The 23,445-nt window shown below is 43.8% G+C and overlaps 1 protein-coding gene across 2 annotated transcripts in view; it reads left to right on the forward strand.

The window, feature by feature from the left end:
* LOC143026989 (transketolase-like protein 2) overlaps window positions 1–23,445 on the forward strand; it is a 40,492-nt gene that overhangs the window by 6,189 nt on the left and 10,858 nt on the right. The window contains exons 1-4 of one of the 2 annotated variants that reach the window (XM_076187796.1): window positions 2,914–3,094; window positions 10,061–10,206; window positions 12,356–12,545; window positions 19,094–19,328. In XM_076187796.1, the coding sequence (XP_076043911.1) occupies window positions 2,958–3,094; window positions 10,061–10,206; window positions 12,356–12,545; window positions 19,094–19,328 (708 nt within the window). In that variant the 5' untranslated portion in view covers window positions 2,914–2,957. Of the gene's footprint in view, window positions 1–2,913; window positions 3,095–10,060; window positions 10,207–12,355; window positions 12,546–19,093; window positions 19,329–23,445 lie in introns of those variants that run through there. The other variant, XM_076187797.1, reaches the window with a different exon arrangement.

Genomic DNA, 23,445 nt, shown 5'->3' on the forward strand with positions numbered 1-23,445 from the left:
TCGCGAAGTTTCTTCACCGACGTCAAGGACATGTGTTTGCCTTTGCTAAGATGACAACACCCTTTACAGAGTTTGTTCTTCCTGACATCGGGGAGTTCTCTTTGGCTGAAGAGGCTGAAACCTCCTTAAGGGGTTACACTGGGCTATTTTTCCTCCCACATTCTACCTCCAACCTCCATTTGGATTACTAGAATATGATTTCACTTCCAGAAATATAGACTTGCCTAAGACCATTTCAACAGTATGTCAAACATTCGTATAGGTATCTTAGATCATAACAGTTTGGGTATATATGACGGAAAGATAATTTGATACCTGAAAATTTGAGGCCTGAAAAAAATAGATTATTGTAACCGAAGTTTTTTTATTTAAATGAACTCTCGCTGTCGGCGCTGGTGATGCCCAACTCAGGTGGTCAGGCTGACAGGATGGCTAATTCAGTTGAGAGTGAAAGATCTTTCGTTATTATTTTTTATTTGGTGTATTTCGCAAGCAATTACTACAACGGTGAATATATTGTTGGCTAGACAATTTGGTTAAACAGTAGGAACACGTAACTCCTCCCCCAAACCACATGACAGCCAGAACAAAAGAGAAACTGACATCCAGAATGGAAGGTGTCAATCTTATCAACTAGGTGACAGATTGTTTTCATTGATAAAATCTGGGCAATTTTATTTAGCTAGGAGGAAGCCACGATGACCCCCATCCCTAGTGTCGAGTGTTCCTGCACAGTGCCTTAACCCCAGACGCGGCTATCGAAATGGCTTCTTTGGAGGGGTGTCAAACCCCCCCCCCCACCCACACACACACACCTTTCTCACACTCTCAGCAAAAGGTTATGAGGAAAAGTTATCTGGTTGTTATCGAGTTGGAACTGGGAGTAGTTTGACGGAAAAAACAGTAGTTGGACTAAGTGTTGGGGGCGTGGGTCCCCCTCCCCCATTGCGTGGCCATCTTGCAAGGAAGTGACCAATTAAAGCTTTGCAGCTTCGGCAAAACCGCTCTCCTTGTTTACTCTCAGACACCGTCGCGGCAAGATTCGCGCGCGCGTGCACACACACACACGCACACACACTCTCAGAGCAATAATTTAAATCTTCAAATGTTCCGTCAAGAGAAATTGGTAAGCATTACGCCACACACACACACACACACACACACACACACACACACACACACACACACACACACACACACACACACACACACACACACACACACACAAGCACAAAATACACACATACAGAAGTCATAGTTAAAGACTGAAAAAATATTGCAAGCTAAGCAAACTTCTGTAATAAGTTGGATGAAGACACCGAGGCCAGCAACGTGAATAAATTTAAGGCAATGATTGATGAGAGGAGACATACGAGTACAATACGGAACCGAACACTATTCCTAACCTCGTATACTACAACGAGGTAAATAAACGAGAAGGGAACTTAAGAGACGTTAGCGCAAACTGACAGCAGATGAAAATGCCTGAGCAAGCTTTCGGCCGGGAAGGAATATCGTAAGTGATGACTTAAGCAAGAGATAGCCAAAGGACAGAGGAGGAAGTGTTAGGTCCCTTTGCATGTTTGTCCGACATGCGCGCGTGCATTGGAGGGAAGCTGCTCATTGAACTTAACAAAACCGCTCTGGGATCGTCATATTCAATTTTCTTTCCTCATATTTCAATCTGTTTTTCGGTCTGTTTTTCTCATTAGCTGTGTACTAGGAATTCTCTTTTCTATAAATTTATTTATTATTTTTTCTCATTACCTTTCTGATTCACACCATTAAGTTTTTCTCTTTCGTGTGTGTGTGTGCGCTTGCTTGCTTTTGCGGGCGCCATTCATTTGTAATGGAACAGGATCAAGACGGGAAACCATTATGAGGCTTGTAAACTGCCAAGCAAATTGGGAGGGGGAATGGCCGAGTCAAAACATGTTGTCTCCTCACGGGTGACATATACAGAAATGGGGAGCCTTGTCCCCCTTCAATCCACCAATTTAACGCCTTTTACAACAGGCACGGGGACACTTTGACAATGTTCTTAACCGCTGCCGCAGGACCCGTGCAAGAGAGATTTAATGAAACCAGAGGTGTGAGCTAGCAATAGTTTTAAGTGGTTTGGCACTCCTGGGTAGGTATTTCTCTTAACATGGAAGAATGTTGCATGACTCGGGTTCAAAGGAGTGCCATTGAAGTCCCTCAAATATGGACTAAATAACTACAGCCAAGAATCCAATACGGAGTTACAGACGAATACACACGGTAAATAGTCCTGGCAACGTATCACTTAGTCTTTCACTGAATCTTGAAACTTGGGATTGGCATGCAAAGTTCTTGGCGGGAAATCTGAATTACATTTAGCTCATGGACTGGGAGTTTTCTACATGTCTCCCACTCCCACCCCTACTCCTCACACAGTCTTCGCTGTGTATAAAATGTACAAGTTTGGAAAGCTGTGTTTTTGTATGTTTCAGATATTTGGCATTTAGTAGTTGATCTATCATAAACTATCAGTCCTTTAATACGAGTTGGTACCGTACGGAATCGGCGTACTCCAGGTTGTCTTCGAATGCTAATTGTGTACTAAGTTGCCCCGAGTGTTAGTATTTTAATTTAGTTACATTGTACGTAGGTTTGCCGTGGTTATTTCATTTTTCTGTCACTGTGATTGACAGGCAAGGGGAACGTTGATAGGCCATCGTCGGAGAACTACCAACTTTGCGTGCGGAGCCAGTGTCTTTGGGCTCGTCATTTTCGCATGATCCCACAAACGACCAATTACCTGTGTGCTGAACAGGACAGTACTGTACATCGAAATTGCCACGTTGTAAGACCTAGCCCTCTCCATCGTCAGGCGACTAGAGGCTCTAGCTGACGTGAGAATTGCCTGAGGTGGTGGTGGCGGAGGGTAGGTGTGTTGAGTCGTGCAGGGACGGGAACCGCGCAGCGTCGGCTCTATGGGTTGCACTCTGTCTGGAGGTTTCGTTGGGAGCGGCAGCAAGATGATTGACCAGGACCGAAAGACCAAACTGGAGGACATAGCCAACCGTCTCCGGATCCTCTCCATCAAGAGCACAGAGGCTTCAAAGTCCGGGTAGGTACAACGTCCAGAGAATGTGAATACAGTATGGAAATAGTTTATTTGGTATTGATCGGTGGAGACTGAAGCACAGCTTGAATGTGTCCAAACTGCTGTGCTCACAGAAATGGCTGCGGCTGATGTATTTTTAGTAGAGATAGCAAGTAAGTCGTACATTAACGATGGGTCTATTAATTAAGACCTAATGACGTTTCCATATCTTTAGAAATACGAACTGGTGTGAATTAATCGATCCAGAGCAATTGTCGCTGCAGAATGATCGTCTACCCACCATAGGACTCGTTGTAACATACTTGGAATTACAAGTAGATTCCATTATACACAAATTGGGCATTGTATATTTTCTGTAAAACGGAAAAAAGTGAAATAAAACACGATAAGATAAAGCACTAGTCACTAAACTGAATATTTCGGTGGAAACCAGAGGATAGTTAACATTTCAGGCTTAGCGCACGCGCACGCAGAACATACGCATATGCACTCGCGAGCACACATGCACGTACGCACACGCACTCACGAGCACACATGCACGTACGCACACGCACTCACGAGCACACATGCACGTACGCACACGCACTCACGAGCACACATGCACGTACGCACACGCACTCACGAGCACACATGCACGTACGCACACGCACTCACGAGCACACATGCACGTACGCACACGCACTCACGAGCACACATGCACGTACGCACACGCACTCACGAGCACACATGCACGTACGCACACGCACTCACGAGCACACATGCACGTACGCACACGCACTCACGAGCACAATGCACGTACGCACACGCACTCACGAGCACACATGCACGTACGCACACGCACTCACGAGCACACATGCACGTACGCACACGCACTCACGAGCACACACGCACTCACGAGCACACACGCACTCACGAGCACACATGCACTCACGAGCACACACGCACTCACGAGCACACATGCACGTACGCACACGCACTCACGAGCACACATGCACGTACGCACACGCACTCACGAGCACACATGCACGTACGCACACGCACTCACGAGCACACATGCACGTACGCACACGCACTCACGAGCACACATGCACGTACGCACACGCACTCACGAGCACACATGCAGGTGCGCACACGCACTCGAGAGCACACATGCAGGTGCGCACACGCACTCAAGAGCACGCATGCAGGTGCACACACGCACTCACGAGCACGCATGCAGGTGCACACACGCACTCACGAGCACACATGCACGTACACGCACTCAAGAGCATGCATGCAGGTGCGCACACGCACTCGTGAGCACACAGTGCGTACACGGCTGAATAAAAACTGCATCGCGAGCCGACACTGCAATTCAAGTGGGCAAGGACTTGTGCAAGGTCGCAACATTACTCATAGATTTGGCCTCTTGGAGTACTCATTGGGGAGGGTAATTGTTCTCGATCACGTGTCATACACGTGATCCAAGACAGTTGTTAATCATGCGCGCGCGGGGAGGTAAAATCGCCTGGCGACACGGTATAATCAATAGTTATGTAGTCAGAAGGTTAAAGACGAGACAATGATCGTACAAGCTTGTCCGATTCCAGCAGCCATCGCCCAGTAGCATGAAAGACGGGTTGTACAGACAATGCATGTAATCTTCAACAATTTCTGGTAATTTTTTTAGTTGTGCACACCTACGCGATATAGCAATAAAAAAGTAATTTTGTAAATTGTAATAGATTAACGTGTTCTATTTTCTTAGCTAAATTAGATCACAAAGTTGCTAACACCCATTTACTAACAAAGTCGCGGCGGCTGAGCGTAATGATTTTGATTGATGCCGAGGTCGAAGAAATGAAAGGATGATAAATTAGTCTATTGTAACCTATGTAACCTAACCTATATTAAGTAATTCGGTACCTCAAATTCTAAAGATCATCCCGGTCGTCGTCACGGATGTTGACGGCCTGATTAATTATTGTACTTCGGGCAATTAACAGACGACGGCAGAACCCCGTGTTCTCTCAAAGTCTAAGGAAGCCCTATTGTCTTTGTAACAGCGCTTATTAACGTCACCTGGAGTTGAACACCCGGTCCACAACGTGAATGCTATATCGCGTAGGTATGCACAACTAAAATACCAAATTGTACACGTAGGAAACCCACCCAACGCTTCCAAAGGGGAGATGAGAACTCATTTCTCGGCTGTATAAGTGTGAATACAAACATTCTGGGGAGGTGGGGGTGTTTGGCGCCCGAGATCACGGGATGCGCAGTTCAGCTTGCATCAGTAACATTATCTAGGAAGGGAAACTTGTCCCTTTCCTTTGCAGTACTCAAGAACGATTTATACAATTGTAGGGAGCCCCCCCCCCTCCAAAAAAATCCTGATTGCCAGACTGTGGTGCGTAAGTTGTTTAATTCGTGTTCACGAGTTTGATCTTGTTCATGAACTTTGTATTGAGCACATTCGGTGCACAATCCCATGCACCTGTTGCTACACACGCATAAGCTTGGTGCTCAACAAATGCACACGCACACGAGTATCACCTCGTGCTTCACCATCGCCGGCATTTCGGAGACTACCTTTCAGCATAGTCTTCTCCAAAAGTACTACCGGCCCTTCTGAATTTAGTGATGCAAATACAACGTCCTTCGTTTATATGCAATGTATTTCTCTACGTTAGCGTAGCAAGGTCTGGAATTGTAACTGGACTTTAGGCTGAGTTTCCTCCACGGTGGCTGTCTTAGGGAACTGGGAAAGCTTACATTATCCTGTCATCGTGGCTTTGTCGCGAGTACTTCTCATAGATTCGTGGTCTTCGATGAAAACAGGCATAAACGATGCCACGAATGCGGTCTTGATTGTGTAAACCCTTGTTAAAGAAATTAGTTTGCTACACCTTTGCAGTAGACGCTGGCTACTATAGTAATTGAAAAGTGAAGCCATGTTTACAGTGCAGAATGTGCCAGACAACAGAAGATAATTTCAGCGAAGAGGCGGACTATAGATAAAACAGCGTCTCTATCGATTTGCTGAATAAAATTGGCTGAACAAGGCATGGAGACACCGTTAGGTAATTTCAACTGTACAGGGTTGCATGTCGTCGCTGACAATTACGATAAGGGTAAATGATCATTTCATAATAGTTGTAAAAAGTTATTATACAGGGGGAGGTGTCCATATAAGTAGTTCGCAGTATGAACTAATGGATTTTTTTTTCTCTCCAAATTTAGTACTGAGGAGACCGAGCATACGCATTAGAAGACTACCGGAACCCACTGTCGCAGTATTATATTTTTTTATATATTTGCTAACTAATTTGTAAATTTTCTTTTGTTGCAGTTTTTGATTGAATTATTCGTAACGAGCAGTTCGTAAACGAAACGAGCTCTGGAATAGTGTTGGGGGTGGGGTGTATATACGTACGATAACCATTTAATACCCGGGAGTTCCTCTAATATATTCTGGCGATAACCAGAACAAACTAGTTGAAGTGAATCGTGATAAAGGGCTATCCCCTCCAATCTCATAAGTACAGAACTAAAAAAAATATATATATACAAGGCGTGGAAAAGAAAAAAATTGTATATCGGAATTTTTGACATGCTCAGGCTTGTGGCCCACGGCAGCTGCCTGAGGTTTTGCCTGCTGGTGGAGACCAGCAGACGGAACCTACGTTACCTACGGCAAGACTGTTAGTCACGGTGCAGAACGAGGTAACGAGGGACGCGGAGTACTTCAGGCAGTATCGTGGTTGACCACAAGAACGTGAAAAAAGAAAGCACTCGATCCATTCATGCCTATGAGGGCTGTGTACACAAATGTACACCTACATTGTACTGCTGTATTCCACAAATCGCTGACAGTTTTGCGACACGTTCATTTGAGAATGAATTAAACTGCAGGACTAATTTCCCCCTCTCGCTCTCCATTACAAACACGTTTAATTAAGGTAGCAAGACCGGAGATGTCATAAATTGTGATAACGTAGGTTGTCGAATTTGTTTCTCGTCCACCATGGTATTTTCTGACTATCCCCAATTTCTTGGTTTGAAACTTCGTCCCTCTGCCACAATAAGTTTATTAAAAGTGTTGGTTGAAACCGATGCTGCGCGAGGGAAGCCTGGTCCAATGGATTTGTCATGTGAGAATAGACATGGTCACGTACCATGGTGCAACTCATCCTCCTCTCCCTCCCCCTCTCCCTCGCCTGTCTACATCCACGTCCTCAGCGACACCAACCTCCATCATACCACCTTTTCCCCCAAACACTTTTGCGGTAGATTGTTATCTGTACGGGATGTACGATAGCTGTTTACATCGTCGTGCGACGATAAATGTAATGTGGACGTTAGCCTTCATATAATTTGAAATTCAAACATTCGTCGCAACCGCAAGTTTTTCCTGCAACAATACAAAGTCGGGAATTTTCCCAGAGTAACCGGCGCTCGGTAGTTCCACAGCAAAGCCATGCACCGTCAAGGCCATGTTTATTTTTTAATCTTATTGTAGTATAGTATATAGGAAAGGAACAACGCTCGTGGGGTCCTGTATCTTACTCTCTAATCATAATTTAAAATTCACGTGTTTGCAACTTTGTTTATTTCATATGCACAATGCTCTAGCTTGTGCTGTATTGTATAAGTAGTCAGATCAGTGATCAGTCTCTTTAGTAACAAACTCTTTACTTTGAACTTTCGGTGTTGACAGATCTCATGGCTTGGCCAAACTGGGAACCATTTTGGTTGCTGCCCTTTTTATTCACTTCCTCTTGCTTGGTTAGTTCTCCCTATGTGGGGATCACGCCTGATGCACATTCCTGTCTTAGATGGGTTATTGTGTATTTCGGTCTCGTCCGTATAAGTTTTGTCAGTATAGATAATGAAAAACAACCTTGATTATTTGAACCCACAGTGTTTAAATATTTGTAGTTATGGAATAGGTACTGTATGAATTAATAGTATTACCTTCCATTAGTCATGTCTATCCAGTGGAGACTGAGCTGGACCCTAAAACAAAGAAGGGGAAGGTGCAACTTGTGAAATGCTGCATATTCCTAAGAATGGTTGTGCTTGTAAAAAATTAAAATGGTTCAGTAGGCTTCAATACTTTTCTTAAATAGGGTCCACACTGTACCTCATGCAGACATGCATGTAACAGGTGGTGTTGAATGCTGAGCTATGTCCACTCGTACATGAGGAAATAATGCCACTCGGATGCAATTCTTGTATCAATGAGTATTTTGAACACCAAGTACAAGTGCTGCAAATTGGTAGTAACATCAGTAGTGCTTATGAAAAAAAGTTTGGCATGGATGTGGTGGAGAATGGCACAATCATACCTAACATAAGTTTTTGCAAATGTGTTGCCAGCACTGTGGGGGATGCATCAGTCTGGTGGCTACAATCTTTTATACTGGCATATTTAAGAACTGTAAATATAAAGTTGCCAGTCTTGGATGCAATTCATCATTGGATAGCTATAATTCTGATTTTGAACCCCATGAATAAATACTACAAATTAATGTCGGTAGCAATCTTTTAGTTTTTTTTATTGTATTGTGTATATATATATACATATATATTTTTTTTCTCAATGTTCTGTGGTGAACAGCAAACCACACCTAACCTATAAACTTGTTTTCAATGTCAGTTAAATATAACTTTCCTCATTTCAAGGCTTGCACTCCTTATGTTCCTTGTATTCCTTGCTCTTGATGTTCCAGATGTAGGGATGCTGCTTCAGTAATCTAGATGATGTTGGGTATGAACTCTTGTCAACTCGATTGAGCTAGCAGGAGTGGCCATGACGGAGTGATGCATAGGTTCTTGCTTGACAAAGGCTGAATAAAAACATTACAGTAACCAGCCAAAACACTTACAGTATTGTACATGTCTTCTCTTAAATGACAGAAGGGCTTCCCTTTAAATAGAGCTGCCAGATTGCAGCAAGAGAAAATGTCTGGTAAGGACCAACAGAATCTGGAAGTAGGTATCCCTCAACTGAAAGAAAGAGCCTCCCATCTTTAATCAGGAGGAGCTATCAAGCTGCCACTTTCACATGGTTTAGTTTTGTACATCTTAAATTTTCACCAATCTTTAGGCACTTCCCCTGTCTTCACTTACACCCACCTTATGTCGATTCTCTGTATTAGATTTCTAGACGGTAGGCTCTGCCTACAAGTATTCCTTTTTCAATTTCCATATAGTTTACTTCAGATGAATGAGAGGTTTCAAGATTTTTTCTTGAATACCAGCTACACTGTGCTTCTTCAGGTACAATCTCTGAAACCTGTGAGAACACATTTAGTCCCAGGTTAGTTCTGCAGTGACGTGATTTTAGTCCAATAATCTTTTAACTTCATATAAGATCCTCCCCTAAGGGTGTGATCTTACAATTGTGAAAAAAATTGAATTTTCTCCAACCTTTCTCCAATCAGATTTGTTGTTACAAGTCTATATGCAATATTGTTTACTTAAGGAATCTTGAATCTTTGCATAACTTAGCTTGCATGTAGTAAGCAAAACATTTGGGCCCTTGGCCATTTTTGACTAAGCAGAGAGCAAGCTTGTGCAAACCTTCACCTATGAACTGTGCTGTTTACAAACAACTGGTCCATAAGAATGAAACCCTCACTATCTACCCCTTTCTACCCACTTGTCTAATAGCCTCTTACACCCTAGTGACATGAATAATGTAATAATGTTGCCGGTCTCTTTGATCTCTCAAAGTTGGCAGACCCAGTACACTTAGTCTTTCCTTGTATGGTTTATCTGCCAGGCTGGGTACTAGTTTGTTGCTACCTTTTGTATTCTCTATCTTGCTTATAACCTTCACTGTGTAGGTACCATGCTACATGTTGAAATTGTATCAGGGTTTTGATGATTTTTTTTTTTTTTTTTTGTCTTGTCCATATATTTAAGCAATGTTCTTGCTCTTAATTATTTCCATGGTTTAATAATCCCACTTCATATTTCCAGACATCCAACATCATGTGCATCCATGGCAGAGATTATGTCAGTCTTGTTCTTCCATACAATGAGATACAAAGTCTCGGAACCCAGGGACCCCAGTTCCGACCGTTTCATCCTCTCCAAAGGACATGGTGCACCTATTTTATATGCAGGTGAGTGGACATTATTCAACCTACTATTGTGTGGAAGTAACAATTCCAGGGAATGGGGTGGAGATGTCGCTGAAATGAAGGATATAACTCCTGAAGGGAAATTTCCCTGTAGTAGCCACAAAAAAAATCTATACACTAAGGACTTTTGGACAATAAAACTCAAAAGTACAACTAACATGTGCTTTATTTCCACTCAAGATTTATATTTAGTATTTTGTCATGTTCCCCTTGTTCTTGAGTACCATCTGGATCCTTCTGGGCATTGAAGAGGCGAGTTTGGTGAAGTAGGCACTGTCCATATTGACCCAGATCTTCTTCAGCACCTCCTTCAGGTCTGGAATACTGGTGGGTCATGATTTCTCCAGTTCGTTTTTCATCAGATTCCAGGCATTTTCTATTGGGTTCAAGTCTGGGGAATTGCCTGGCCACTCCATAACACTGATATTGTCATTAAGGAACTTTATCACTTCCTTAGACTTATGGGCAGGGGCACCGTCATGCATGAAATGATCACTCATGGATGTCCCAAAATTCGAGCATGTGATCCCTCAAAACATTGATATAATTGCTCCCTTTCATGGTCACATTCTTGGGGAGGAAATATAGTCCACCCCTGCCCTTGTTACCACTAAAGGCACCCCACACCATCACACTGTCTGGGTGTTTCACTGTTTTAACTGTGTACCGCGGGTCGAATCTGGACACATCACTGGGGCGACGAACGATCTTGGAGCTGCCCCTGATCAGCCTGAAGGTACTTTCATCACTGAACATCACCTTCTGCCACTGCTCTGATGTCCAGTCCTTGTATTTCTTACAGAAATCAATCCGTTTCTTCTTCATGGCCTCTGTGAGCAGGGGCTTCTTGGCAGCACGTCGAGCTGGCATTTTGAGGTCCTTCTGCAGCCGATGTTGGATCGTTCTTACAGCAACGTTTTTAAGGAGAGCAGGATGTTTTTGCTTCAGACTAACAGCTGTTATACATGGATCTGACATCACTTCTCGTTTAAGGATCTTGTCAGTGCGAGTATGTCTTCTTTGGGGCTCCAGAGCCTGGCTTTCTTGGTGGTACCGTACCAGGAGGGTGTGGCGGCTGCTTTCTTCAGGCTGTAAATGACCATTCTTGTCACCTGCAGGTCTGCGGCAACACATATCAGACATTCCCTGCTCTAACAGAGCTAGGGCGCGGGCCTTTTCTTGCATTGAAAGCTTGGAACGACCCATTTTGATCACCAGAAGGAGAGTTAGAGGGCACCAAAGTTGGTGAAAAAGTGAACAAAAGGGCACTAAAGAGCAGCATGCATAGACTTCTCTCATCTAGCACTGGCAGCGCACTGAAGCGTGATGTGTTGGCGAACAGTGTAAAAAGGCGCGCTGTACACACCCACGTCATCAGTAACTCCGCCCACTTTTTATTGTGGCGGGAAATCGAGTGAAATCTATTCATAAAATCCCGTGTATAGATTTTTTTGCGGAAAAATGTATAGATTTTTTTTTTGCAGCGACTGTATGTATAATTGCCTCAACATGCACAAAAAAAAAATCAAAGATTTGGGTTTGAAGATGATAAACCATTCTCCTTAGGGTACACAAGTTGAATGAAAGAAAACCACTATTGGTATTATTTACTTGTAGACAATGGTTCTTGTAAATTTCCTGGCAGCTGCCTGTTTACTTAGCTTCAGAAAATGGCCTAAAACCTTGAATTTGTCTTCTTTGGAAAATTTCCTACAATATTTGAACTTCAAATATTGTAGGAAATTTTCCGAAAGAGACAAATTTAAGGTTTTGGAGCATTTTCTGGAGCTAAACAAATGTGCAGCTGCCAGGATATTTACAAGAACCATTGTCTACAAGTACATAATACCAAGAGTGGTTTTCCTTCATTCAACTTGTGTACCCTAAGGTGAATGGTTTCTCAGTTTTCAAAAGAATTTTTAAAACTTGTGATTAGCACAAGTTATTTGACAGCACTCGGAACAAATGAACAAGTTGAGTTGCAATGAAACGGCAAATAATATTGTGAAATCTTGTTCAATTCAGTTGTTCAGTTTGGGGATACCCTAAACAGTGTTAGATACTGTTTTTTTGTCAATTTGCAAATTTTTCATGTTGAATACTGCTCTCATAAGAATGTTTCACTTTACAGCTTGGGCTGAAGCAGGTTTGTTCCCAGCTGAAGACTTGATGAACCTGCGTAAAATTGACAGCGACCTAGAGGGCCACCCAACCCCTCGGCTGAATTTCGTTGATGTAGCTACAGGGTCCCTTGGTCAAGGCTTGTCAGTGGCTTGTGGTATGGCCTACGTGGGCAAGAATTATGACAAAGCGTCTTACAGGTGAGTAGTTCTAATCTTGTAATTTATGTACATGCATATACAAAGGGCTTTTTCCCTCTTACAAGGGAGATAGTCAAAAGGCATAAGTAATTTATGTACATACATATACAAAGGGCTTTTTCCCTCTTACAAGGGAGATAGTCAAAAGGCATAATTCCACTACCATTCACCACCCTTCCCACTCATCTTGGCTCCTTCAGGATTATGAAAACCAACGTAGGACTAATTTGCTGTCAGACAAGTCCTTGGTAAAAATTTTAAACTAACATACTGCAAGTGCAGGGATGACCCGTCGTACAGGAGGCAAAGATAAGAGGGAGGGTGGAGTGTATTTAGGGATGGAATAGGTGGGAATTGTTTGTGCCTTTTTTCTTTTTGGCTACCTTCCTTGTAGGGGGGAAAAAGCCTTGGTATATGTATGTATGTATACTGTAGGTTAAATTTTTGCATATACCAAAGGCTTTCCCCCATACAAGGGAGATAGCAAAAAAAATGAAAGCATAAAATCCACTCCCACCCATTCCATCCCCACATACTCCACTCCCATCCACCTCACTCCTTCCCTCTTATATTGGCTCCTCCTGGATAACAGGTCATTCTAGCATCCCACCCACTGCCCTGGGTCAGTATCACAAAATGCAGCATATCCACAGCAAGGCTGCTGCATTAAATCTGCGAAAAAAGAAAGTCCCATCATGCAGAAATGAAGATGGGGAGAAATTCTTTTGGGCTGCGTCAATATATTTTTCATGTACTCCCTCATCCCCCATCCCCCATCCATTCTCATGTATCATAGCATCATCCATACACAACCATTCTCCATTCGCCCTTATTTTGTCCTGTCCCGTCCTTCCTCAGCAGACATTCCCCTTTTCCATTGCCCCTTTTACCCCATCCATCCATCTCGTCCTTGTTCACTCCTTCCACCTGCTTTCCACACCTTTTAATAATCTTCACTTGTTCTTTCCATGCGTCCAAACCATCTCAATACTGTTATCACCCTATCCAGCCTAGCAATCCCCATCATACTTCTTGGGCATCTAATCACAAACGCATTCAAAGTCTTCATGCGTTCCAGGTTTCTGCCCCATACAGTGATGTTGGTACAATCACTCTGTACAATCTCCTCTTTGCATCCATTCCGAAATGTCTTTCTCTTCTTAATCCTCCAAGGCATTTACTTCTCTCAATCTACATTCTACCTCCATTCCTTCCTTTCTCACCACATTCACACCCAAGTATCTAAAACTAAACTTCCATTCTCTTCCTTAATACACATATCCTGTCTGCTGCCACCGTCTCCCCTTGTACATCTCATCACTTTACTTTTGCCCACATTTTTCAACTTCCTTCTTTCACACACCCTCCCAAACTATCAGACTTCCTCAATCCCTCCCCTGATCCTGCTACAAACGCAGTGTCATTAGCACACAACTGGCTTGTATCCCACTTTAACATCTCCAATCCCCAACACTACTCTTGCATTTACCTCTCACACCACCCCATCCATGTATAAATTGAACAGCCAAGGTGACAATACATCCTTGACAAAGTCCCACCTTTACCTCGGACCACTCTATTTCTGATCCTAACACTATCTTCAAGGTTAATGTGGATGAAGGTGAAACTGGGAAGGGAGATGAGGGTTTTTGTAAGTGCATATGGGCCTGGTAGTGCGTAAAGGAAGGATTTATGGATATATTTAAATGAGTGCATACAGGGTTTAGGGAGAAATGTCATTATAGTGGTATTGGGAGATCTCCATGGTAGGGTAGATGAATCAATAAATGGAGTGGTTAGGAAATGTGGAGCCAGGAAAAAATCATGTCTAGAGTTGATGATAGTGTTTAGAAAGTCGAATAAAAGTACACATGGGAGAGGGTGGTGGCTGGGTGGAAGATAGGGTTTTAATGGACTATATAGTGGTAACCAGGAGAAGAGTAGGAAGAATTTTGGATGTATGTTCTAAGGTGGGGGGAGTGGAGGAATATCTGAATTTTTTGGTGGAAGATAAGTTGAGTGTGGAGGATAGATGGAGAGGAAAAGGCCAAAGTAGGGAGGTACTTAGAGTAAAGCTTAAATGAGAAAGAAGAGTACAAGAAGTTGAGAAGAGTGGGAGGGAGTGAAGGATAGAGTAGAACTAGGAGTGGAGGAGGAATGGTGATGTTTCAAGGAGAGAGTCTCAGTGCCAAGATGGTGTGGAACATGACGGGAGGAAATAGAGGGAAGGGTAATAAGTGGTGGGATGATGAATCAAAGGTTGTAGAAAAGAAATGAGCATTCAGATTGGTTGCTATATAGAACAAGAGGTAAAATGACAAAATTTTCAAAGTAATGGAAAGATGTTTAGGAAGGAAATTAAGAGGAAGGGGAGGTGAATAAAGTAAAGGTAAAAGGTGCAGATGGAGAGATGATAATGGAAGAGATGGTCAGAGTATTTTAGAGATGCTAAATATGAAGGAGAGGGATGGAAAAGTAGTTGCAGTGGGAAATGTTAGAAAATTACAATGAATGAGGAAAATTGAAGAGAAATGAGGAAAGATGAGGTGGAAGTTAGAGGAGAGCAGGTAAGGCACCCGAGTTGGATGGGTGTAATGCAAAGTCTGATAAAGGGTGGTACATTGATGGTGTGGTTGAATGTTTGTGTAAAGGAGGGTAGAGTGCTGGAGAACTGGAAGAGTGCCTGTATAGTTCCACTTAACAAGGGAAAAGGGGACAAGTGAGTAGTTTCTGAGGGATCGGTTTTAGTTGAAGTGTTGTGAGGGTTTTGATAGGATTAGGAAAGGAACTGTGGGTTTAGGAAAGGTAGAGGTTGTGTGGTCCAGATTTTTGTTGTAAGGCAGATGAGAGCTTTAGGAAAAGGTAGATGATTTTTAGGCCTTATGGATTTGGAAAAGGCTTGTGACAGGGTAGACAGGAAGGAACTGGGAGGTATTGCAGATATGGGATAGAAGGAAAGCTGTTAAGAGCAGTCAAGAGTTTGAGGTAAAGGTAAGACTTCATCAGGGATGGTATGTCACCTTGGCTGTTCAATTTATACATGGATGGGATGGTGCAAGAGGCAAACGCAAGGGGGCTGGGGATTGGAGATGGTTAAAGAAAATGGAAGATGAGCCAATTGTTTGCTGATGACACTGCATTTGTAGCAGGATCAGAGGAGGGATTATGGAAGTTAGTGACAGGTTTTGGGAAGGTGTGTGAAAGCTGAAAATAAATGTGGAAGTGAGTAGCAAATGCAAGAGACTGGAGGAAGTGGATAACTTTTGATACTTGGGTGCAAATGTGGCAGGAAAGGGAGTGTAGGTGAAGGTAGAATGGATCGAGAAGAAAGTAAATGCCTTGGGGATTAAAAAGTGTAATGAGAAATACATATGGGAATGGATGCTAAGAGATTGTACAAAGGAGCGATTGTGCCGATAACACTGCATGGGGCAGAAACATGGAACATAAGAGGATTAAACATGTTAGATGAAATGGTAGGTCTTATTAGACTGGATAGTGAAAAGTGGAGGCGAGGAGGAGAGTGGGTGGAAAGGGAGTTGGGAGATAGGGTTGATGAGTTGGGATGGTTTGGACATGTGGGAAGGTCGAGTAAAAGGTGTGGAAGGAGTGAACATGAGGGGGTGACCAAGGGTGAGATAGATGGATGGGGCACTGGGAAAGTGGAACGTCTGTTGAAGGAAGGGAGAAGACAAGATGGGGCCGAGTTGAATGGTTGTGTATGGAAGAGTGGGTGGGGGATTGGGGGTTGAGGGAGTGAATATTTTGAGTCCGAAGGGGACAGATAGGAGGATGGGGGTCACAAATTAAGTGAAACTGCCTTGCTGTTGTGTTGTCTTGCTACATTGCTTCTGACCCAGGGCAGTGGGTGAGATGCAGGGATGACCAGTCATCTAGGAGCCAAGAAAAGAGGGGAAGGGTGGTGAATGGGAGTAATGTGGGGATGAAATGGGTGAGAATGGATTTATGCCTTTTGACTTTGGCTGCCTCCCTTGTAAGGGGAAAAAAGCTGTTGGTATACATCTTACTCCACATTTAGCATGCATGCATACATACATACATACATGCATACATTTACCAAAGGCTTTTCCCCCCTTACATGGGGGGGTAGCCAAAAAAGAAAGGCATAGAAATTGCTCCCACCCTCCTCCCTCCCTCCTCCCTCCCTCCTATCTTGGCACCTCCTGGATGATGGGTCATCCCTGCATCCTGTCCACTGCTCTGGGTCAGAAGTAGTGTTGCAAGACACAGTACATCCACAGCAAGGCTGCTTGATAAATTCGGCGACCCCCCTCTCCATGCACATTTAGCAACTCCCTAAAATACTGTCCATCTTCCCTTCTTACTGCCTCATCAATTATCACTCCATCTGCACCATTTACCATTTCTCTTGATTCACTTCCCCTTTTCAATTTCCTTTCAAAACCTCTTTTTTTTTTATTAATTTCTAAATTGTCATACTCTTCCCCTATTATACATCTCTCCTTTTTGCTTATTTATCCCGTTTTGCTTTTCTTTGTACATCTCGTACATTTCTCATCCTATTTAACCAGTCTGTGAATGCTAGATTCTATTCTACAACCTTGGGTGTAAATATTTATTCGCAAATCTGAATTCACAAATTTTATTACCACCATTCTTGGACTTGTGCCCTCCAGTTTCACCTTGGATTCTTCCTATATTTCACCTCTTGCCAAACTTTCTCAATCTTCATATACCTTCCCTCTTGCTTGTTTTCACCCTGTAACCTTTTCTTTTTTGCCCTGCACTGCTTATCTGCTTCTCATTGGTCCCTTGGACTTTGTCCTTTTCCTCCCCATGTGTGCTGGTGACATGATCAGAAACGTGCTGACCTCATGATTGCTTAATTGTGGGTTTGGATCATGTACCACAAATACTCCACCCCAATTCACCACCCCTATTCACCACCCCTCCTCACCACCCCTCCTCACCACCCCTCCTCACCACCCCTCCTCACCACCCCTCCTCACCACCCCTCCTCACCACCCCTCCTCACCACCCCTCCTCACCACCCCTCCTCACCACCCCTCCTCACCACCCCTCCTCTTCTTTTCCCGGATGATTGGTTATCCCAGCATTTCGCCCACTGCCCTGGGTCAGAAGCAACATAGCAAGACAGAGCACATCCACAGCAAGGCTGATTCACTAATCAGTGACCCCTCCTCTCCATCCACTTGTACAGAAAACAATATGATGGGTAGAATCCCTTTGGGGTGTTAAAATATCACTCACACATACCCCCCCCCCCCCACACACACACACACACACACACACCTTCCATGCATCAAAGCATCTTCCATACACAACCATTCTCCACTCGCCCCTCTCTTGTCTTCTCCCTTCCTCAAGACCCCTCTCTCCCAATGCTCCTTTTACCCCGTCCATCTCATCCATGGCCATCCCCTTGTGTTCACTCCTACCTCTGCTTTCCACACACCTTTTACTAATATTTCTTCACTCGTTCAATGTGTCTAAACCATCCCAATACTCTTGTCAACACTACAGGAGTCCCTCAAATAATGCGGATTCGAATAACACGGATTCAATCATACGCGGATTTTAATTCAAAACCATCCCAAATGTAGAGAACCGTTTTAAAATTCGTGCCGAGTCGGGCACGCATACGTACACACGCGATAACATCGCAAACATTTGTGGGGACTGCTTTCTATTTTACCAGATACACACATATACATACGCCACATACGCACACACATGTATATACACCACATACACATGTATATACGCCACATACACGTATATACGCCACATACACATGTATATACGCACAAACATATGCCACAAACGCCACATACATACACCACATACATGCGCACGCGTGCACACACACGTACACGTACACATACATGCGGTTCTTGGTATTTAATATGGAAAGTCAGCATATGCGGATTTGGTCATACACGGTAATTTCAGGAACCTAACCCCCGCGTTATTTGAGGGACTCTGTATCTCCCAACTCCCTTTCCACCCCTGCTCTCCTCCTCGCCTAGTTTCTCACTATCCAGCCTGATAACCCCTACCATACTTCTCGGGCATTTCATCTCTTTTACTCTTCCTTGTGTTCCCAGTTTCTGCCCCATACAGTGCTGTTGGCACAATCTCTCCTTGATACAATCAAAATAGCTTCCATTCTCAAATGCCTATTTCTCATTACACCTTAATCCCCAAGGCATTTATTTGCTTCCCTCAATCTATATTCTATCCTGGCATAAGCACAACCCTTTTCCCCATTTTGGCCCCCTTTTCTTGTCCCCATGAGTTTCTAGCTACTGCTCATAGCCAATTCTCAACCTCTGCACCTCTGTATAACTGTTTGCTCTGTAATTTCTCCAAGTAACTCTTCCCATTCCTGTGTTCTTGTCAGTTTTCTTTTCTCTATCATAATCTTCCTTGTATTCTTAGTTTCCTTGTACTTCCTCTGCTCCCAGTTTTCCTCTTTCATGTGCCATTCTGTATATTCTTCCCAATTCTCCATTTTATGTTTGTGGTTTTCTACATTCTCACAGGACGTATTGTATGGTTGGAGATGGAGAGAGTGCTGAAGGTAGCATCTGGGAAGCCCTGAGCTTTGCTGGAATCAAACGCTTGGACAACTTGGTGGTTATTTTTGACATCAACCGTCTTGGCCAGTCTGAACCAACTGCCTTCCAGCATGATATGGACACCTACAGGAAAAGGCTGGAGACCTTTGGGTTCAATGCACTTGTTGTAGATGGGCATGATGTTGAAGCTTTATGTAAGGTAGGTTTTGGGAGATCCCCCACCTAGTATGTACAGGTATTTGCTTATTTTGGATCTTCAACCTTTTGCAGATCCATATCCACCAGCATCAAGCCTCTGTCTTCTATCTTGTGCATCTTCCATCCAGTTTTCTGGATCGGTTTCTTTTCCCCACCTCCACACCTCATTCAAGGGCTTCCACTTGCTCCTCTACCTTCCATAACCTTTTTTGGTATCCTGTTCTCCATGCACACATCCTACCAATTTAAGCTTGTTTTTTGATACAGCATCTGATTATATATGCACAGGAACAACTGAAAAAATTTATCCATAGTTGAGATGTGGCTTGTATGTTATTTGTATGTTCATGGAGTGGTATACATGAAAGTAGCAAAGTCGATTTAAAACTTGTGGAAGTTCTAATAATTTAATGTAAATTTTAATTGGGTATTTTGTGGGTGGAAGAGTTGTAGAGGGTTGAAAGTATTGGAATGGTTTGGATATGTGGAAAGGAGTGAAGAAAGATTAGTAAAAGATGTGGGAGTGAACATAAGGGGATAATAGTATCGTATGGCTTTCTTACACCTCCAACTTTGTATTTGCTAGCCAGTCTATGAATGTTTGATTTGCTTCATAGTCTGGTAACCCCCTGGCACTGCTGTGATTGGGCAGTGCAGTACGAGATGGTCTGTATCTTGGGGCGAATTATGACAAGATGGGCACATTGGGGAGTCTTTGTAGCCCCAGCGATGCAGGTCTACAAAGACTCCCCAATGTTATTATTATTATAGGTTTATTCAACAATATTAAATACAATTAGACATACATATATACATTTTTTTTTTTTTGCCCATCTTGTCATAATTCGCCCCAAGATACAGACCATAAGGGGATGACAAAGGATGACATGGGTAGATGGGGTAAAAGGGGGGGGAATCTGTTCAGAAAGGATGGGAGAGGACAAGATAGGGGTAAATGGAGAATGGTTGTGTGTGGATGATGCTGTGCTGCATGAGGGAGTGGGTTAGGGATGGGGGGTGAGGGAGGGTATGAAAAATAAATTGACAGCCTGAAGGGTTTTCTGTCTTCCTTTTCTACATGAGAGGATGTAGGGTGGGGGGTCACAAACTTAATTAAGCGGCATTGTTGTGGATATGCTGTCTTGCGACACTGCTTCTGACCCAGGGCAGTGGGCAAGATGCAGGGATCCCATCATCCAGGAGGAGCCAAGATAAGAGGGAGGGGAAGGGGGTGAATAGGAGTGGAGTATGTTGGGATGGAATGGGTGGGAAAAGCCTTTGGTATATTTTGTGGGTGTATGCTTTCACATGGCCACCCAAAAAGGGGGAAAGGGTCTTGGGGTCTATGCACGTACAAAGATGGATGGGGTAGGAGAGGGGAATGTCTGTTGAGGAAGGAAGGGATATGATGGAAGATTGGGGTAAATGGAGAATGTTTGTGGATGCTGTGATGCATGGAAGGGAGTGGATGGGGGTAGGGAGTGTGTGTGAATGATTTAACAAAGCCCAAAGGGATTTCTTACTGTCATGTTTTTCTGTACAAGGGGATGGATGGGTGGGTTGCCAATTAGATGGGGTGGCCTTGCAACATTGTGTCTGACCCAGGGCAGCAAGTTGCGAGGATGACCCATCCAGTGGGGCCAAGATGAGGAGGGAGGGGGATGAATGTGTGTGTGTGTATGCATGCATGCATGCATGCATACATACATATACCAAAGGCTTTTTCCCCCTTTCACGGGGGGTAGCCAAAAAGAAAAAGGCACTCCCACCCATTTCATTTCCCATATATTCCACTCTCCTCCACACTCCTCCCTCCTCCCTCCCTCCTATCTTAGCACCTCCTGGATGATGGGTCATCCCTGCATCCTGTCCACTGCCCCGGGTCAGAAGCAATGTCGCAAGACACAGCACATCCACAGCAAGGCCACTTCATAAATTCGGCGACCCCCCCTCTCTGTCCCCTCATGCAGGAAAGGAGAAGACGGGGAGAAACCCCTTCGGGCTGTCATGCATCACAGCCTCATCTATACACAACCCTTCTCCATTCACCCCTATCTTCTGTCTTCTCCCGTCCTTCCTTTACAGACATTCCTCTTTTGTAAAGCCCCTTTCACCCCATCCATCCATCTCATCCTAGGATGCCCCCTCATATTCACTCCTTCCACCTCCACCTTCCACACTTCTTTTACTAATCTTTCTTCACTCATTCTTTCCATGTGTCCAAACCTTCCTGATACTCTCATCCACCCTATCTCTTGGCTACCTTTCCACCCCTGTTCTCCTCCTCACCTCATTTCTCACTCTAGCCTAGTAACCCCTATCATATTTCTCAGACATTTCATCTCAAACACATTCAAACTCCTCTCTTCCTCTTTCATGTTCCATGTTTCTGCCCTGTACATTGCTGTTGGCACAATCGCTCCTTCATATAACCTCCTTAGCATCCATTCCCAGATGTCTATTTCTCGGTACACTTTTTAATCCACCAAGGCATTTACTCGCTTCTCTCAATCTACATTCTACCTCCACCTCCACTCCTCCCTTTCCTGCCACATTCACACCCAAGTATGTGAAACTATCCACTTCCTCCAGTTTCTCGCCCTTAATGCTCACTTCCAGCCTAATGTCACTCTCCCCCCTTGTACATCTCTTCAGCTTACTTTTGCCCAGATTTATCTTGAGCTTCCTTCTTTCACACAACTCAAACTGTCGCTAACTTCCTCAATCCCTCCTCTGATCCTGCTACAAGTGCAGTGTCGTCAGCAAACAGCTGGCTCACCTCCCACTTTCTCCATTTTCTTTAATCATCTCCAACCCCGGACCCACTACCCTTGCATTCACCTCTCGCATCACTCATCCATGTAAAGCTTGAACAGCCAGGGCGACATAACACACCCCTGACAAAGTCCCACCTTTACCTCAAACCATTCACTCTCCATTTCTAATCCTAACGCAAGCTCTGCTACATACACATATACCAAGGCTTTTTCCCCCTTACAAGGGAGGTAGCAAAAAAGGAAAAGGCATAAAATCATTCCCACCCCTTCCATCCCTGAATACACTCCACAACCCTCCACCCTCCCTCTTATAAAGTAAAGGCAAGCTTTACTACTCTCATAAAAACTCTTGACTGCTCTTAACAGCTTTCCTCCTATCCCATATATCTGCAGTACGTCCCACAGTGCCTTCCTGTCTCCCCTGTCGTAAGCCTTTTCCAGATTCATAAAAGCCCAAAAAAGTCCTTACCTTTTCCTATAGCTTTCTCACATCTCTTACCACAAAAATCTGATCCACACATCCCATACCCGTCCTAAAATCACTGTTCCTCACCAATTACTCCCTCTGTTCTTCTCCTAATCCTCTTAATCAAGACCCTCCCATAAGCCTTCCCAACTACTCAAGTTGATCCCTCTATAACTACACCACATTTGCCCCCCATTCCTTTGTAAAGCGGAACTATACAGGCACTCCTCCAGTCCTCCGGCACTCTACCCTCTCGTAAACAAACATTAAATAACCTCACCAGCCAGTCCACCATAACTGTACCTCCTTTCTTCAGACATTCTGCATGGCATCCATCCAACCCAGGTGCCTTACCTGCTCTCATCTTAACAGCTGCTTTCACTTCATCCTTCCCTATTTCTCCTCCATTTTCCTCACTCATCACTCTCATTTTTGTAGCGTTTCCCACTGCAACTACCTTTCCCTCCCTATCCTCCTTCACATTTAGCAACTCCCTAAAATACTGACCACCTTCCTCTCACTGCCTTCCATTATCATCTCTCCATCTGCACCTTTTAATTTTTCTTCTCTACTTGATTCGCCTTCTCTTCCTCTTTTAATTTCCTTCCAAAACATCTTTTTACTACAGACGCTCCTCAACTTACGTTTTAGTTGGGTTCCGAACGGCCGAACGTAACGTGAAAATGAACGTAAGTTGTTACTGTACTATACATCCATAAATTCTATTACCATATCTTATAAAACACCCCTAAATCATTAATTATAAACATAACATTATAAAATAATATTAATTTCAAATAAATTAAATTCAAGCAACATAAATTGAGATGGTGGAGGAGGAGGCAAGGCACGTTCAGTCTCGTTTGTGCCATGTA

Source organism: Oratosquilla oratoria, chromosome 7 (genome assembly GCF_046742065.1).
Source record: "Oratosquilla oratoria isolate Oo_2021 chromosome 7, ASM4674206v1, whole genome shotgun sequence".
Lineage (NCBI taxonomy): Eukaryota > Metazoa > Arthropoda > Malacostraca > Stomatopoda > Squillidae > Oratosquilla > Oratosquilla oratoria.